General features: G+C 38.0%; 1 protein-coding gene and 1 long non-coding RNA gene across 3 annotated transcripts; one reads left to right on the forward strand and one right to left on the reverse strand.

Moving 5' to 3' along the window:
- The first annotated feature begins 9,097 nt into the window (after positions 1–9,097).
- Positions 9,098–19,130, forward strand: LOC136672131 (uncharacterized). 2 transcript variants are annotated; one of them, XR_010795769.1, is made up of 5 exons: positions 9,098–9,288; positions 9,690–9,755; positions 12,827–12,908; positions 13,626–13,774; positions 19,066–19,130. It is a non-coding gene; the product is annotated as an uncharacterized lncRNA (long non-coding RNA). The 2 variants fall into 2 exon arrangements; XR_010795768.1 differs by lacking the exon at positions 19,066–19,130 and adding an exon at positions 15,108–15,468.
- Positions 15,962–16,747, reverse strand: nfil3-4 (nuclear factor, interleukin 3 regulated, member 4). Its single transcript, XM_066648084.1, has one exon. It carries the CDS (start codon positions 16,745–16,747, stop codon positions 15,962–15,964), a length of 786 nt encoding a protein of 261 aa, XP_066504181.1.
- Positions 19,131–19,353: the final 223 nt, after the last annotated feature.

A 19,353-nucleotide genomic window follows, 5' to 3' on the forward strand; every position in this document is an offset into this window, starting at 1 on the left:
ATAATCGCCCTGTGGCAGAAAGGACTAGTTTTGCCTTTTAAAGTGGAACTATGATCACTGTCTCATCAATGTCCCAGATGTGGTCAGTTTTATATCCTACACACAGCCGGTGACTGACCTTGTGTACAAAGCACACATTAACCCCTTTTTTCATATTTCAGAGAAATACCCTTTGTCAGTTATGCTCCATTAACAGCAGCGTGGTGTTTTTATTGTGTAAAGATGTTCCGATATTTGTATCTTATCTGTATATATGGCTGTTTTCTGTGTTGTATTTCTGTGGCCGGATTTGCTGTCAGGTTTTTGCTAATTCTGAAATGCTTGCATTTAGCCACTTTGTAAACAGATCATACCAGACATTACCACACATTTATAAACACTGAACAACCATTTAATGCAGGTTTGTTCATTTGTCACATGGTGGACACTATGGTATCAAAATGTTGCTCAAATGTTCCAACTCTGCTCTCTGCTGCCCTCAGCTGGCGCAACGTTTTAATTTGCAGTGTTTTTAACTTAAACACAAGCCCTTTGAATATTTTGAATATTCAGGAAGAGTTGGAGTGGAGTGTGTGATACTGGAGTAATTATCCTGGCCTCATTGTGGCCGATTGCAGTCAGATCCTCACAGCAATGTCATTACATCAGCCTAAAACCTTTTCAGCAGCGTATATGCTTTTGGTGCAAGAAACAGGGATGCCCTGTTTACTATAGTCTTGTTTTCACAAAAGAAGTTGGCTGAGCTGTGTGGTGTAGCTCAGTGAGTGAACACATTGTGGTGCTGTTACTCATTAGGGGTAACTATAGGTCACTCTGCTCAGTCCAGCTGATTTTTTGCAGTAAATCTAATATATATATATATATTGCATTCAATCACTACTTTATATTTTATTTATATATCACTGTCATAAAAATAACTAGGCAACATTTTATAAAGATCCTCTAGAAACCATTTGGGAAGCTGTATATGATTTCTGCCCAAATGGTGGCCTTCAGCACCCTGCAAACTTCTTTTGCAAATATCTGAACGCCTCAGATATTTCTTTTTTTATTATTTTTAAATAATTATGCTGTACTGTTAATCATATGTTTAAATGTTTGTGTATTTACTGTACTTACACAATATCTAAAAACTGCCAGAACTAGATAGAAATAAATAATAACACAGTATGTGTTTCTATATTTTTTTAAGACTAATCACTTTCACAAAATGGTTTAAGTTAAAGGGAATAAACACTGAAGACGCATTTATTGTTTCACTGTAAGAAGTATTATACTTATCTTGTACAATTAATCACTGTTTATAAAAGCATGTGTCCTAAATGTCTCTGCTGTCATTCGTTTATTATCCAGGGGCATCCCAAAGCTCTCTCTCTCTCTCTCTCTCTCTCTCTCTCTCTCTCTCTCTCTCTCTCTATCTATCTATATTTAAATATCCTAAATATATATATAAATAAATATCCTTCATTCATTGTCTGTAAGCGCTTGTCCAGTTCAGGGGCGCAGTGCGTCTAGAGCCTACCCAGAATCACTGGGCGCAAGGCAGGAATACACCCTGGAGGACACATCATTAAATATGTAATTAATAAATATATAATTAAATATTTAATTATGAAGCTAGTGCTAGTGGAAAAAGCATCAGCTTTTATGATTTACTTCCACTTTCACAATACATCAGAAGGGGGTTTCTAACTTTTCATATCACTTTAATGCTACTGAGATATTGTCACTCTCCTCATGCTTGTGTTTTTGTCAGTATCTGACTACAGATCCCAGCCTGCATTACACAAATGTGTCACAAGATGGTTCCCTGTTAATTTCATATACATTTACATATTCAAATACAGTCTCACATACAGACACATACATATTTCCATTTCTTCAACTTCATTAACCATGTAGGTGCACTTTGTTGTTCTATGATCACAGACTGTAATCTGGCGTTTGCTCTGCATACTTTTTAGGCCCAATTCACTCTGGTATTCAGTGGTGGATCATTCTCAGCGCTGCAGCGATAACATGTTGGTAGTGTGTTATTTAGTGTTTTGTTGGTACACTCAGTTTTGGAGTTGATAAACTCCTCAGTGTTAACACTGAACTGAGCAAAGTCTACCAACCAAAAATATCCAGCCAAAATCGTTCTATGTCCACTGATGAAGGACTAGGGCACGACCAACACAAACTGCAGTAAAATATGAGCTGCCCTGTCTGATTTTACATGTACAAGGTAAGGACGTGACAAACAAGGTAGGTGTGTCCAGTACATTTGCTAGTGAGAGGACACCCCTATCTAAATTATGCATGCTCCGTGGTACTTATTTATATATTTCTTTATAAATAATCTAGCTATTGTTAAAACTGCAACTCTTGTTTCAGAAATGAGTTCCAGTTTCATGAGAAGCATCAGAAGGTGTTTTCTCCAACCTGGTCTCACACCTATTCGTGAAAGAGTCACATATATAGAGGACTGCAATTTGTGACAAAGTCGCATATTTTCGACGTTTTATGCGACAGTATCACGATCATAAGTGTATGAGTAATTACCATAGAAAAACTTTGCGACAGTAACACGACAACTCTTCCTCATTACAGGCGTCATTACTCATATAACATAGAAAAAGGCATAATGCAAATTACATAACATAGGTTTATATTCCAACAAAGGCATAAAGTATTTTATTATATTTCTCCAAAGCAATACTTATTATTGGTGTCCTACTTTAGCTTTAACTCTAACAAGAACATTTCTTTCACTTAACGTTATTTTGACTAATTTTCAAAAGGTTAATACTGAAAAGGACATTTCTCTAGCCATTATTTGCTTCGATATTTTAGCCAATAACGAATTAGTATCGTTATATTTTCCGTAAATAAAAACAAGACCGTGGTATTAACGGATGGTAATGACGCCTTAATGAGGGAGGAGTTTTCGTGTTACTGTCGCATAACACGGGGCCCTGATATGACGGTTTTTATGGTAATTACCCATTCACGTATGATCGTGATATTGTCGCATAAAATATAAAATGCGACTATGTCACGAATTGCAGTCCCCTATTTATGTGACTATATCACGAATAGGTATGAGACCGGGTTGTTTTTTCACACTTTTAAAAACTGCTGCAAAGTTGTAAAAGATAGGTAGATTTGTTTACTTTTGATTTAACAATGACTACAATTGGTGTTTTCACCAAAGCTCTCATTATAGTATTAAATGGAACGTCTATGATAGTGAGGAAATGCAGTTGTCTGGTGGTTTATATTCAGAAGCTCTGCGTCTTTTAAGGTGGAATGGTGTGTTTGAGGAAAAAAGGAACGACTGTTGTTTGTACGCCGCTGAAGTTTAATTTGTTTTTATTTACTGTTTGAATTACCACAAAAACACATTTGTAATAATAACATTTAGCCATCTCCCAAGTTTGGAGACCTTTCCACATTAAGTAATCAGAAACAGCAAAAATAAGTCAATACTACCCACTTATGGAACCGGAATAAAGCAATCCCAGTAAACAATTAGCCGTTGATTCAACGTTGAAATAACGTAATGACTGCCGTCTAATCAACGTTCTCTTAAGGTTGAAAATGAAATTTGAAAAGACGTCCAAACACAGACATTGAAAATACGACTATTATACGTATTTTGGACGTCCATTGACGTTATTAATTGGTCCCGAAATAAATTACTTTTATAAAACGCGTTTTGGACGTCCACTGACGTTATCGACTGGTCACCACTTAACTAACTTATTAAGATGGATTTTGGACGTCCATTGACATTTAAAATATGTCCTTGACGGACAGACTACTTTTAGACCTATTTTGAACGTCCAGGGACGTTCCTTGTTTACTGGGATATCCTCATCTTGGACCATGCTTTTGAATGTTTGGAGTTCTCTCCAGAGAGTAAGACTAGCATATAAAAACTCTGGCTTCATAAACACATTAGACTAGTTTTGAACACACAAACAGCCTGGAAAGTTAGCAGATGGTGAGGAAACATCTTCTGAATTTAATAAAAAGTGTTATTTGGTTACAATCGTGAACGTCTCCTATAAAACAAAGAGTAAATGGAAACAACATATAATAAAGTTTACCTAGAAGGGGCTTTGTTGCTACCCGATTTGCACAACTTTCTTCTCCTTCTCCATATTTTCTGTACAAGATAATCACAATAAAAAACACATGTAAACAAAGACATTGATATGAAGCACCAAAGCTTCTCCAGACTTTCCAATGACAAAGGTATGTATTTTTTGCTTTCCTGTTTTTGAAATACCAGAAACACCTCTGTGACAATGGCTATATGGCTAATGGCAGTCCGGCAAAACTAGGCTTGCCTAGTTTCTCTTTGCTTTTCTTTTCAAGTCACACACTCGAAACTTTGGACAATTTCACACACTTACCCACACTCACACTTTTAGATGATTTAGATTCTCACACACACACACACAGTCTCACACTCACATCTGTGGAAACATTCACACACTTACCCGTCATAAAATATAAATGATAAGCACTGAATTGCTGAATTAGATATGATCAGCAGTAACCTTTGAGTGGTCTATTTCCATTGATAGACTGAGGCAGATAGTTCACATGGAAATAAATTATCTAATATTAGTAACTGTTTTCAAGGTGCAGGTATAAGGTAGGTGTCCATGTAACAAAATGACTAATGGAAATAAATACAAGGCTGGTGTATAATAACAATATTCATGGCATGAGGAGAATGATTGGTGCGATTGCACAACATGAAGAAAATGGTAATTGAAACAACACACAATGCAGATGCTCAATATTCTGCTTATGTTTCACAGGGTCTCAGTCTCCTAGCAAAAGCACTAGCCAAGGACAGTGTGCCAGCCACATGGATAGTGATTTAATCTTATCAAATGTGCATGCAGAATACAGTGAATTAACAGTTAACACAGGAAAAGAATCCAGGTAGACAGGAACAGCCAAATCTCCTTTACTTACAATTAGTTTTACTGATGAAAACTAAAAAATTAAGGTCAGTCTGAAAGTATGCTGGGCATGAAAAGGCCTGACTTTGAGTGTGTGTTGGCCAGGGTAAAGTTCAGAGTAGTACTAATGTTGTTTGAGGTCTATGAATACTTGTGAAAAAGGGAAGTTCTTTGCAGGTTTCACTTTCATACCAAAATTGAGGCAGTGTTCAGCTGTTGAAAAAAGGGAAAAATTATATATATATATATATATAATGTTTTCCAGTGTCCATTTTAACATTTCCACTGACCATAAAAGAGCACTTTTTGGTTCTACAATTACAGACTGTAGTCAACCTGTTTCTCTGCATATAATCTTATCCTCATTTAGCCCTGCTCTTTAATGGTCAGGACCACAAGATAGCAAGTATTATTTGAGTGGTTATTGGATCATTCTCAGTGCTGCAGTGACACTGACGTGGTTGTGGTGTGTTAGTGTGTGTTGCGCTGGTATGAGTGGATCACACACAGTAATAACAGTTTGTGTTGTTCGTCCTCTAGTCCTTCATCAGTGGACACATGATGCTGTTAGCTAGATATTTTTGTTTGGTTGACACAGTCCAGTCGAGACACAGCTTTAAAAACTCTAGTAGCACAGCTGTGTCTGAGCCACTTGTACCAGCAACACACGCCAACACATCAACACCACCCAAATCTTACCTGCTCTGTGTGGTCCTGCAGTACTATGCAAAGGGTGTTAGTTCAAAGGAAAATGTGGAAAAAAAACAATAACAAAATAACAGTTTAAAAAAATTACTAAGGCATGACAACCAAATGCTCCACTGAATCTGTCTATATAACAAAAGCAGCACTTGAAAGCTTTCATATTTGAGATACAGAGAAAATCAAGGTCCATTCTTACTTCAAATCTTCTACTTCTACTTCAAAAAAAAAAAAAAAAAAAAAATATATATATATATATATATATATATATATATATATATATATATATATATATATACAGGGTGGGCCATTTATATGGATACACCTTAATAAAATGGGAATGGTTGGTGATATTAACTTCCTGTTTGTGGCACATTAGTATATGGGAGGGGGGAAAACTTTTCAAGATGGGTGGTGACCATGGCAACCATTTTGAAGTCGACCATTTTGGATCCAACTTTTGTATTTTCAATAGGAAGAGGGTCATGTGACACATCAAACTTATTGGGAATTTCACAAGAAAAACAATGGTGTTTCTGGCCACTTATAAAATGTGTTCAAAGTGCTGCTCATTGTGTTGGATTGTCAATGCAACCCTCTTCTCCCACTCTTCACACACTGATAGCAACACCACAGGAGAAATGCTAGCACAGGCTTCCAGTATGCGTAGTTTCAGGTGCTGCACATCTCGTATCTTCACAGCATAGACAATTGCCTTCAAAGATAAAAGTCTAAGGGGTCAGATTGGGAGACCTTGGGGCCATTGAACTGGCCCACGACGACCAATCCACTTTCCAGGAAACTGTTCATCTATGAATGCTTGGACCTGACACCCATAATGTGGTGGTGCATCGTCTTGCTGGAAAAACTCAGGGAACGTGCCAGCTTCAGTGCATAAAGAGGAAAACGCACCATCATGTAGCAATTTCACATATCCAGTGGCCTTGAGGTTTCCACTGATGAAGAATGGCCCCACTATCTTTGTACCCCATATACCACACCATACCATCAAGATGTGCAGCACCTGAAAATACGGATACTGGAAGCCTGTGCTAGCATATCTCCTGCGGTGTATCAATATAAATGGCCCACCCTGTATATCAGAATCTTTACCCGTATATGGTGTATATGGTGCACAAGGAATTTTTCTTTGTGCAGAGGTCAACATAAAAATCATACCCAAGTTCATGAACCAAAGATATTCTAATTAAACCAAAAATTAGAACACAAGCAACAATTAAATGATGTGCAATGAGGATAAGTACAGAACAAGCAGTTATAAATAGTTATACTGTATATGTAAATGTAAACATATTTAGAAAAAAAGATATGCATATTGGATACATATTTGAGAGACTGTGTGTGAGAGTGTGAGTGTGTGCATGGTTATGTGTATGTGGTTTTGTGTGAGTGTGTATAAAGTGCATGTGCAGCTGCTCAAGGGTAAAGCAGCTGGATGTGAGAAGAGTCCTTGTTTAGGAGGACAATGGCCTGAGGGAAGAAGCTGTGGAGATGACTGTTATTGTGAAACTACAGATTTCTCAGTCTCAGTCTCCACCGAGAAGGAAACTGCTGGAAAAGAAAGCAACCAGGGTGTGAGGGGTTGGCCATGATCTTCCTCATCCTACATTAGTAAGGGTGTTTAGCTGTGGACAGCTGATGGCTAATGATTGTCTCAGCACATTGTACCATTCGCTGCAGCTTCTGCTTTGTGTGGAAAGATGCAGAACCAAATCAGACAGAGATTGAGGATGTTTTGATGGACCCAGTGATGGCAGTGCAGGACTGGAAGGTTACACTTAGGGCAGTCTTTGGTGTAGAGCATGTAAAACTGAGAACATACATCCCTGTCGAGCACCAGTGTAATTGTCAGAAACAATTGCATTAAAAGCAGAGTTTGTGTCAAACAACACATGGCCATAAGTGTTTGAGGCATCCAAGTATTGCAGGTTATAGGGCACAGTCTAGGTAAACTGCAGAGGGTCCTGGAGGGCATCAGTTATGACTTTGAGGGACTGAAATACACACTTCAGCTACAGATTTTGAAAGCAGCTGGTCTGTAGTCATTGAGTCATGAAAGTAAATATGCACTTAGCAACAAAAGTTTAGACAATCAGAGTTCTCGAATGTGACCCTTCAGGGACGCTTCATCTATTGCCCCAAGCAGAGTTAGTTCATGGTGGAATAAGGCCCTGATGCTTATTGGAGATCAGTCACAGCCCAGGATTCCTGCTCTCTCCAAATTCAACAAGATCTCTTCTCCTACAGGCACCACACACACATTCACTCACAGCTATGGATTGGTGTGGTCACCTCACCTCAGAGTACCCCGAGGAAATACACGCACACACATGGATAACACACCAAACTCCTCAGCGACAAGGCTCAAACCCACAATCACAGGATCCTGAAGTTGTGTGACAGCTACACTACCTGCAGCTCCTCTATGACGTCCTGACTTTAAAAGAGCCATGGACCAATTTTAACTGTACAACTAGAGAGTGGTGTGAACCGTTAGGGTTGGAGTGTTAAAAGCGATCTGTTGATGAACCACTGTAACAAAGAGTTAATTTGCTTACAGGATGTGGTGTAGTGATATAAAAGACAAAGGCTCTTTTTCATGTTCCTTTTTTCTCTTCTTTCCTGCTTTTGTGGTAGGAAACAGTAGAAAAGCAAACTGTTAAACAGATAAAGGTAATATCTTTGATGGTTGGTGATGGGTGTTTCTTTTGTTTTGTTTTGTTTTTTCCAGGTAGAAGACTCAGCTATTACTGTGAACAATGATCACGGTTACAAAGTGTTGTCAAAGTGGCGTTTGTGATTCAGAACTAGTCAACCAACAAAAGCACTAATGCTTGTTTGGCTGAAAACAATTGAGTCCTCTTCGCCCATCCACTTCGCACATCCCCATGTCTGTTGCAGTAATGGCATCTATACTCTTTAAAAAATATTCTTATTTAACATGTTTATTTATTTAAAATAATTTTAATGCTTAAATGGTTCTTCAGATTGATGGATAACAGGTTGCATGTGGTTATATATAACACCAAACAAGGGCTTCTATAAATTTAAATACAATTTCATCATGGAAAGGACCATTAAAACAGGGGTAATTAATTAAACTCCATTAAGGTCCAGTTAGAGAACATTCTCCCAAGCCAAGGTCCAAAACATAATGTATAACTGGTATTATGATCAGTGCCATATCCTGTACATTAAAATTGCCTTATAATTATAGCATAAATGTATGTAGTTAACAACTGAATGTCAAATCAAATTACACTTTCAATTACATTTAAATTTAATTATAAATAACAAATACTCCAAATAAAATGTCCTTTATTGGTTTCAAATAAAATGTACAAATAAAACAATGACTGTGAAAAATAAAGCATATTTAAAAGTCCCTAATGACTTTTGTATTTGTCGTTACTGCTTTCCCATAAACAGCAATTTGATTGGCTATTATTGTTGAAGGGTGGGACTTTATCTGTTAACAGAAAGCTGATTGGCTCTTTATGCAGACACAGAATCAACGTTTCAACGTTATGGGAATTTCAACCGGCAATCGTTTCCTTCTTATTAAAGTTTCTGGTTGTACCTTACACAACACGGTCGTCCCGTAAGTGTCCCAAAAGAGCTTTTACCACGTCCCTTAGGCTATTTTCACTGGCTCCAAGGTGTCTGGAGCCCTGCCCTGTGTGTGTAACTCTTTGAGTCACAGCACTCATCATAATGTATAGATCTGAGTGACTGAGTAGCCTTACCTGTGATATGCAGAAACGCATGCAATTTGTCTCGTAATTTCCTGGCGTGCTAAAACTGAACCGTAATGACCAGAAAAGTCACAGCACTTAAAAATAAACGCTCTGTTCAAAATTAAACAGCACTAGGTCCGCCTATTAGTGACCCCTGCGTTAAAGCATACAAACATTTTCATTTAAAACTTGATTCTGAATAAAATATCAAATAATTGTCTTTAATCAAGACCCCTTAAAATTATTTATTTATTTATTATTTCAGAAAGGAGCTACACTACAACATTGTGGTGAGGATTTGCTGGCAATCAGATGCATGACCATTTGTGAGGTATGTTGCATGTCATATATGTGTTCACTCACAAAGACAAATTCCTTGTGTATTCAAGATACATGGCTAAATAATTCTGAAGCCATTCTGATTCTGATGTTGGATGATTGATCCAGGATCATAAATTCCACTCCAACTCAAACTAATGGTTTTGGCGTTCCATCATTAAATGCTCAAAGCCTGAGGGCCTTACACACTTCCAGTGTTGGTGTGCAGTAGGTCAAGACCAGCTTTGCGTACAATAGAAACAACTTGATAATCAGTCATTCACACTGTCCTTTAGTGCCACTGACATCTATGAATGTACATTATGTTTTTACTGATAAGAAATTGAACCATGGTCTTACTACTTCACACTGATTCTTATCATTGGCTTTGTAATCTGAAAGTGATGCACATGTATTCTGAAACAAGGTGATAATCAAAGATTTATGTGGAATAGAGTAACTATGAAAAAATACGCTGCTGTAATGAATTAGTCAGTGTTGTGTTGAACCAAGGTGCCTGGGGAAAAAGGTCTCGGTAAGCGGAGACTTTATTCCTCAAATTTATTACTTAGTGCTGGCTCAGGAGATGTAATGATGAAAGTCCTATGGTGAAATAGCATTAGATAAAAGAAACGGGACACTTCTGGTCCACATCAAAATGATATAAGTTATTTATAACTTCAGAACTGAGAAGCATCTTAGTGATGGATGAGAAATTTTGAGCTCCTTGCTTTTGTATAGCTGCAGCTTAGTAAATCCATCACCAGAGTGAGACATTACTGGGATCTCCACTCAAACTCAAGTAAAACAAGTTGTAATATATCTGGAGAAATATCTAAAGGATAACTGACTTGGTTTAAGTCTCATTTGTCTTTCCATCAAATCTCATTGCACCCCAGGAGAAACTAAAGGCAGTTTTAAGGACGTGTCTGTCCTGTGTCTTCTTTCCAATTGGCTCTCTTTTGTTCAGTGTTGCTAGTTGTGTGTCATTTGTGGTAGCTGCTGGAGACACTGCAATTAATCGCTAACCAAAATGAGTCATAACTGCTGAGAAACATGCGCCCACCTTTCCAGCCCCCCATGCCACTGAAACTTGACATGCAGCCCCTCTTAACACTAAAAAACCACAACAGACCCGGACGATAGCTGTACTACTTCCTTCTCGGGCCGTTTCACAGCAACAAACTATGACACGTTTCTACTTAAACGTGTACACTAATATTAATTTTGTAATCTATGATGATATCATGTAGTATACCAATATATAATATCAGAATCTTTTATCAAATCCTTTTAGGAATATGGGTTTATGTTTTTCTTCTGCCTCTGTATTGGTATCCTTTTCTGAGAGCAGGAACTCAGGTATCACACTGGTGTGAATTTAGATTATTATAAGCTTGGGGAACTTAGAGGAAACGTATTTTTACATTCTTGTACAGAGCAATAGAAGTCTATTAACCCTATCATGACTTAGGAGCCTTGAAATTATTATGATTATAATTATAATGAGATGCAAAGTTCTCAATGCAAAGTGTGGGCTAGATGGGTATAAAACCCTTGGGACAGAATTTTCTTGAAGCCCCATTTAGTATTGGGTCATCCAAGATCAGCACCAGATTCCAATTATGGCCTTGTGGCTAAATGCTATTGAAAATATTTTAATACCTTGTTTAAAGCCTTCACGCAAGAGTAGAAGTGGTTACTGCATCCAACCACTACTAACTATTTATACTAATACTCTTCATTTTTTAAGCAATTTTGGAAGAGAGGGTGTCCACACTCTTTTGGCCATACAGTGTATGTAACCTCAGCTATGCTGGACAGATCAGGTCCTGCTGATTGTTGTGACATGTGTATCGTACATGTAGTTGTAGAGTTACAGGAGCAGGACTGTTCTCTCAGATTTGATTATGATATGGTTAGGCAGATCAGGCCTAGATGATAGCTGTGGTATGTTTGTTATTTCTATATCTTAGCCCTTTCCAGAGTTATGAATTCTAGACCAATAAATACTAAAGTAGTATAGTGCTAAGGCAATCTCACAGCAGTCTCATGATTATGGTATACGCTCTCTGTAAAATATACAGATCAACTATAGTTTTATGATCACCTCTTTGTTTCTTCACACACCATCCAATGTCTCAGCTCTACTGTCAACGGGAGCACTTTGTAGTTTTACAGACTTAATCAATATGTTGCTCTGTATACATTGTTTGTACTCTCGCCCTGTGCTTCAATGCTCAGGACCACCACAGGACCCCCAAAGAGCAACTGTGATTTGGGTGGTGAATCATTCTCAGTGCTGCAGTGACACTGATGTGGTAGTGGTCTGCTGTGCTGATATAATTGGATCAGACACAGCAGTGCTGCTGTGAGAATAGTCCACAAACCAAAAATATCCAGCCAACAGCATCCTATGTCTGCTGATAAAGGATTAGAGGATATCCAACACAAACTGTGCAGCAACAGATAAGCTATTGTTGCTGACTTCACATCTTCAAGATGAAACAACAAGGTGGGTTTGGCTAACATGGTGGACAGTGAGTGGACAGTTTTTTAGAAAGTTATAGTCAGTATTATAAAACTACAAAGTGCTCCTGTATTGTCTGTAGAACTGAGAGAATGGACAATGAGTGTAGAAACAAGCTGGTCAAGATGGTCATAATACTATGAGGGATCAGTGTATTATCCTGTTAATATCTGAAAACTCACTTAAAAAGCTCAGACAGACAGTAGAAAGTTTTCTTCAAATATAATCTTTTCCTTCATGCAATTTTAGCACAGAATTTGCCAGCATATTAGATAAAGATTTAAAATAAATGAAATTGTGATCATGTGCACTTGTGTGATATGCGTACACATGAAAGGACTCTGGGTTCCACACACCATTGTCTAAAATGGCTGCCCCCTAACACTTAGCTACACCTTGGGCTTTTGATTGTATTAACAGCTGACAGCAATACTGTGTCCTTAACCACATCAAAACGTCTGCAAGACCACATTGAAGACCAGGATGTTATATAAACTGGTTAACAGAAGTTTTGAGAATTTACAAAATGATTTAGCCCTCTGTTGTTTCTTTAGCAACATTAGCATTTAGCTCCAGTGCAAGCTGAACACAAAATGTGGACTCCCTGTATGGTCTGGCTGATCCGTTATTAATAAGGTAAGTGTTTTTCTTTCTTTTTATTTTAGGTCAAAATAATTAATTTAAGAGCACTCTCTTTCCTCTATGCCCTGTGTGTATTTAAAAATTATGTTTTGGGCCAAAGCCTTGTTGACAATCTACCATAAAACACAATGTTTCTGAAAAAAAAAATACAACATATACAAAAATAATAATACAAAATACAAAAATGTAATAGTTGTCTGTGCTTCAGTTGCTACAATTTATTAAGAACAATTCAGTGATGTTAAAGTTTTCCAGAAAAATGCACTGCACCTTTAAGACTTAAAACCTGAAATGATATTTACATGTTTAAAATTTAACATGTCACCGTGAATTATTTATACTATGTTTTTAAGTCAAACATTTTTCACATTTGAGCTTTTATAAACTCATATAGGACAATTAGTACATATAGGACAATTAGTGCACAGCAACACAACTAGGAACACACTCTGGGATAAACTAGAGGATCTATGGATAAATCTATGGATTTTTGTATGTTTGTTTCTGCATCGGCAGGGCAGTGCCCGAACAATGGGTTTAATATTTGACGTAAAGTTGATATAAAAACTTTTGGAGGTGCCCTGTACCTGATTACAAAGCTCAAGGTGTGAAATAAGTTTAACTTCTTTTTTTAAGTCTCTGATTGTTTGCTAAATTTGATCACCCCATTCATCTCAGTGATTTGATAGAATTTAAAAAATGTGCACTTAGGATGAGGTGCTAAGTCACACACAGAGAATGAGACAGCAGGGTTAGGCCTAAGTGCTCCACATCTCTGGAACACATTAACACACCACCATGAGGAGTACATGGAAACTCACCCCAATCGGAACCTAAACCCACAGCCTCGGCAACGAAAGGTGAGATTGCTAACCACTACACCTACACACAAGCTTGAACTGTTTCAGCTGTGTTAAATATGATTCACTCCTTTTTAATGAGAAAACAAACTGCATCTGTTTCTCAAAGCAAACTTTGCTGAAAAAATTGATTTCACAATGAAGACGAGAGGCATGTTTAGACCTCGATATTAATAATAATGCTAAGATGAAGAACGTAAAAGTTTAAGCCATTTGTTGCAGTTTGGCATCATCTTTTTATCTGGAAACTCCATAATTGACTTGTGACAACAACTTATCAATACCTTCACAAAGTGTGACATGCAATTCCTCAACTGATGACTTCATCGCTTCATACTGGTATCAGTTGTTTCTGAAAGCAGGCAAGAGGTTACAAATATATGACATAAAAAATGAAAAATTTTAGTAAAATTTGTCTAGCATTTCCCGTAAGGTGATTCGTGAGAGTACAGTAGTCTGTGCATTCCCACGCTGATGAAAGCTTGTATAGAAGTTTTAGCTGGTATTGGACCTAAAGAGAGCCATTATATTCATTTGAATATATCCACTTTATTTGGATATTTTCAGTGGTACTCATGAAGAAAGCTCCTTGATTTTGGTTTCATGGAGACTTCACGCATAGACATGAGTACTACATTTCATATCACTGACCATGGTAGAATGTAGGTTTAAGGCATATGAACAAAATAAAGTATTTTTGTCTCTCGGTCCCCACAAAACTGCATATTCCATGCCAAAAATTTATTAACAAACATATCAAAAAACAAACCATTCTTTGGAAAACAATTATTTAGTAAGAAATCCTTTTTTTTAAATGTAAGCCTTCTACAGAGGTCTTTTATTTTATATAAGGCTTTTCATAATCTCCATTTTAAAATGTCAGTCTTTACTAAAGACTTATATTTTGACCTGAAACCTTCTTCATTAACCTGCGTTTTAAATAGGTAATTAGGCATAGTCTTCTGTTTGAAGTTAGTCTCTGCCATATACAGAGTTTTGTCTTTAGGTCTAGCCAGGTGCAGCTGACCAGTCAAATCCTAAATCCTTGACTGTGACTTGTTCTTATTCATCACAGAAATTCTTCTGTTTGTCCGTATTCTGTCAGGTTGATAGCACACTTTTACATTGGAGAGATCTGTGAGATGTTCCTCTCTCAGATCTATGAGAGATCTGTGAGAGAGACTCACAGCTGACCTTGGCTAAAGTTTTGTTGAGGGGAACATGAAACAAAAAAGTAATCTTCCAAGAGTGAACTCATGAAGCTGTGGTGAATAACTGCACTTTAATGACCTTCTCGTTGGCAACTCATGAACCGATGTATCCTTGTTTTCAGGAGGACCAAGGACAATGTCCAGATACTTTAACCTCTTCTTGGTGATTGTATTCTTCAATATTGGAATGGAAGCAAGAATACAATAATATAAAAACAGCCTAGGTGCCACTGAGAATCCAACAACCACTACTTAAGACAACGATGCAGCACTCACTCTGTGTTTAAAGCTTGTCAGAGGGATCTAATGAAGGCCTTGAATGTGGGCCAAAATGTAATGGTTTTGAATTAAATAGAGTAAATTGTGGCTTAAAAACAGATGGAGTGCTTCACCTTTGTCGTAACTAGTGTAAATTCCCTGAATACATCTGTCCTTTAAATTATCTAGAAACTTTATAATAAATAAACCAAATGATATGGTTCTAAATGAACTGCGGATAAATCTCCACTCTTAAAAACAACAGTGCTACCAAAGGTTTTTTGAGAGATGTCATATAAGAAGCAATTTTGGTTTTATAAAAGCCCATTTTTGCTGATACATTTAAATGAGTAAAAAATCTTTAAGATTGAGTGATGGATTTTTAAACTTTTAAAAGGTTCTTTACACAGGGTTAGATTTGAATCCGAAAGTGGTTCTTCTGTGGAATCGCTCAAAAAACTTGTAGCACCGTTATTTTAAACAGTGTCATTACTAATACGTTTGCCTGCACCAATAAATCAAGTATTATGGACAGCAACAAAACTGGTACTTTTGCAATCTTTTTTGAGCAGAGATCTGCAAAGAGGATATTTACATCACGTCCTGAAACAGATTTGCGGATTTCCTCCTCCTGGCCAACTTTGGAGTTCACCTGGTCCGTATGAACTAATATGCTCTCCAAGTCTGACAGCTGTCCATCCCTTGGTTTGTTTTGGTTTCAGTCGGACACGTATATGGGGCCTGGAGATGTGGCTGAAACAGGGTTGTTTTTGTGCTCTGCTGCTTTGCTGGTCTTCAGCCTCAATTTGTGAGGTAGAGCAGAACTGGCATCAGCTGGAACTTGCTGCTCACCCTCTTCATCTGACGGGGGTCTCAGACCTCTGGGCTTCAGCAGTGGAAGATCTGTGTATGGTGTGGTCAATGGTGGGAAGGCTGGACCCAAAAGCATGGAGGTGTTTGTGGATGGAAGGAGCCCAGGGACGTCTAGAAGGTAAGGATAAGGCCTGCTGATGGGGAGTGAGTGTGTGGGAAGGAAGGTTGAGCCTGAGTGTGCAGCAATGGCAGCAGACCCTTGTTGGTATCCAGGCAGCTGGGAAGATTCTTGACTCCTCCTTTCCCAGTAGAAATCTCTGTCTTGGAAGGGGTTGGGGGTCTGTGGGGTGTATGGATGCATCTGAAGGAACCTCCTTTGGTGCGTGGTATAAGGAGGGCTAGAAGTCATTAGGCCATAGCGAAGCTTCAGAGCCAGTAGCTCAGCTCGTAAAGCAGCATTTTCTTCGCTAAGCGCCACAAGCCGTGTCTCTAGCATGTAGTCGTTGGCTCGCCTCTTCTCTCGTGAGCGCTTGGCCGCCTCGTTGTTCTTGCGCCGCTTTTCCCAGTAGCATGCATCCTTTTTTTCCTCTGGAGTGAATTCTCGCTTTCGTCGCAAGCCTAGGCCTCTCAGAGAAGGGTCATCAGAGTCTTCCTCGACGTCCCCCCTCAGCCGCAAGAAGGCAGACTGCATCCTAGCCAGCATCAGCAGAGGAAAGAACACTCTCTTAGAGTGTGTTCACTAGGCTGCTTGGAAATACCCTCCTTCAGTTCAGTCTTCACTTCTCAGCAATTCTTGTATCTATAATGAAAGTGAATATAAACAGATGAAGATTATAGTGTGACCATAAACCAAGGGTTTCAATATCTAGTTACCAAGAATCGGGTTTAAATAATTAATGAATTTATTTATTAATTACATGAATAAAAGTTAAAAGTGTTAAATTAAATCAAGTAAATTTCAAGTAAACTCACATGTATTTCATGGATTATATGGGACTCTTATTGTGATAGCGATACTTTATAATGTGAGTGGGGTTATTTCAAGTTAAACTTATCAAAGGAAGATCTAATTTCCAGTGCATTCATTTCTGGACTGTAACTACCGCTATGTCACAAATGAATCCTCAAATGTGGATTTAACTATTGAGTTAAAATTAGAACTGTTAGCTAAGTGAGTTAAAGGTACATTTCATTGATGTCTGCTCAGTGTGAAATGTTTGTGCTTTTTTTTTTCTTTTTAAAAATAATATCTGAAAACAATCTTTTCTTTAAATCCTTAACTATGTAGCTATCAATCCTTAGAGAACAACATAGTAACTTCTTCCACAGCACTTTTTTAAGGGGACATATTATACCCCATTTTCCACAAGTTAACTCTGTTCCCTGGGGTTTTTATGAAATTTTTGTGACAAATATTGGTCAAAATACCACGAGGAATAAACAGTGCTGTCTAAACAGCCCTATACAGAACAGTCAGTTTCAGTAGCTGTTCCTTCAAATGAGTATGAGTCACAACGTTTATCTTCTTTACTATTTTAACTTTTATCATCTTTACTGTAGACAAAAAGAAACAAAGAATGCCCTGTACTGATCTCTCAAAACCGTTGGCACATTTGATAACTCATTCATTATTCATTTTCTGTAACCACTTAATCCTGTTCTGGGTTGAGGTTGGTCCTAGAATCATGGGCAGGAACACACACTGGACATGGTGCCAGTCTGTGACAGGCCATCATACACTCACCTGTTCCGTCTCACACTAACACACATCTGTGGACGTTTTGAAGAGCCAATCCACCTACCAGTATGTGTTTTGGACTGAGGGAGGAAACCACACAGCAAATTCACCAGTGTTAAACTAACACTAAAGAGAGCTTTTGCACACTCAGTGTTAATTTAACACTAATTGTGTTGAGTTATTACTGGTGTGTTTGCTGACAGAGCACCTGTTAAAGCACACACTGACAGGGGGAAACCCTGTTTCTCTACAATGTCACCCAGTTCATCACACTACTTTTTAAGTTATTTTTTTTTTTGCTGAAATTTCTACCCATTTATTATTAGTCCTTGTACTTGTATGCATCAATGAGCCTTCCTGACTGCACACAGTCTGTTAGAGTAAGTGGAAATGCTTCCTTCCATTGGACGGAGACCACCTCAGCAGGTGGGTCTCTGGGGCAGTTCATTTCAAATATGCATACAATATGAATCAAAGACATCTAACCAAATCAAACACAGGATGTGAAGTCACAAGATGTGACACTAAATGCTATGTGAGGAAACTGGGTGTTGAAACAGCAGCGTACCTTTCTGGTGCTGCTTTGACTTGTTTGTCCATTTTACAACCTCTTGTTGTGTTTCCAATTGGTAAAAAAAACAACACACAACTTCAATAAGTACAGAGTGGTGCATTATTCTGATGAGTGGTGCAAAATATATGCCATACGTCAGGTTATTATTATTAATATATATTTTTAAATGTACTTTTTAAACCTGTTTTGGTTGAATTGTAAATGTATCAGTGTAAACACTAAGTAAGCCAGGGCTAAAATGGCACAATGTATAATATTCATGTTTATTTTGGACGAAGGGAACTGAACTACTAATATAAACACATCCTAAGGGACATGTGCAGCCCACCCATCATTTTCAAACTGCCGCTGATGCAGTGCCACTGAAAAATTGGAGCGTGGAGATAGACTAGTTTGAGAATGTCAGACTGTCCAGCACTGGCACATCAGCTGACAGATGTTAGCGTTATGTAGCAACATGAGGGGAGATGGGGGCCATCCGTGCTATCAGACTTGCTATTTGAAGGAGGTCCTGCAAGGTTCAATTTTTGGTCCAATTTTGTTTAATATATTTATTAATGATCTTGCTGCCTCTACCCCAAATCGCACAACACCCCTTGTTATACTGTTGAGCTGACTCAGGCAGCAGTAAAAATATTACTACACTTTTTGAAACCTTATAAATTAATTCATTTATTGTCTATAACCTTTTATCCAGTCCAGGGTCATGGTGAGTCTGGAATCACAGGGCACAAGGCAGGAAAACACCCTGGACAGGGCTCCAATCACTCATAGGGCATCACACATTCACACTACCGGACGCTTTTGAGCAGCCAATTCACCTACCAACGTGTGTGAGGAAACAGGGAGACAATTTCCTGAGACGGAGACAACCCTGGGACCCTGGAGCCATGTGACACTGACATTACCTGTTACTTTATAAACATATGTTAGATTCAAATGCACACAAAAATGAATTCCTGTTGTCTTTTAGAATTTTCAGCAT

This window comes from Hoplias malabaricus, chromosome 16 (assembly GCF_029633855.1).
Source record: "Hoplias malabaricus isolate fHopMal1 chromosome 16, fHopMal1.hap1, whole genome shotgun sequence".
Classification (NCBI taxonomy): Eukaryota; Metazoa; Chordata; class Actinopteri; order Characiformes; family Erythrinidae; genus Hoplias; species Hoplias malabaricus.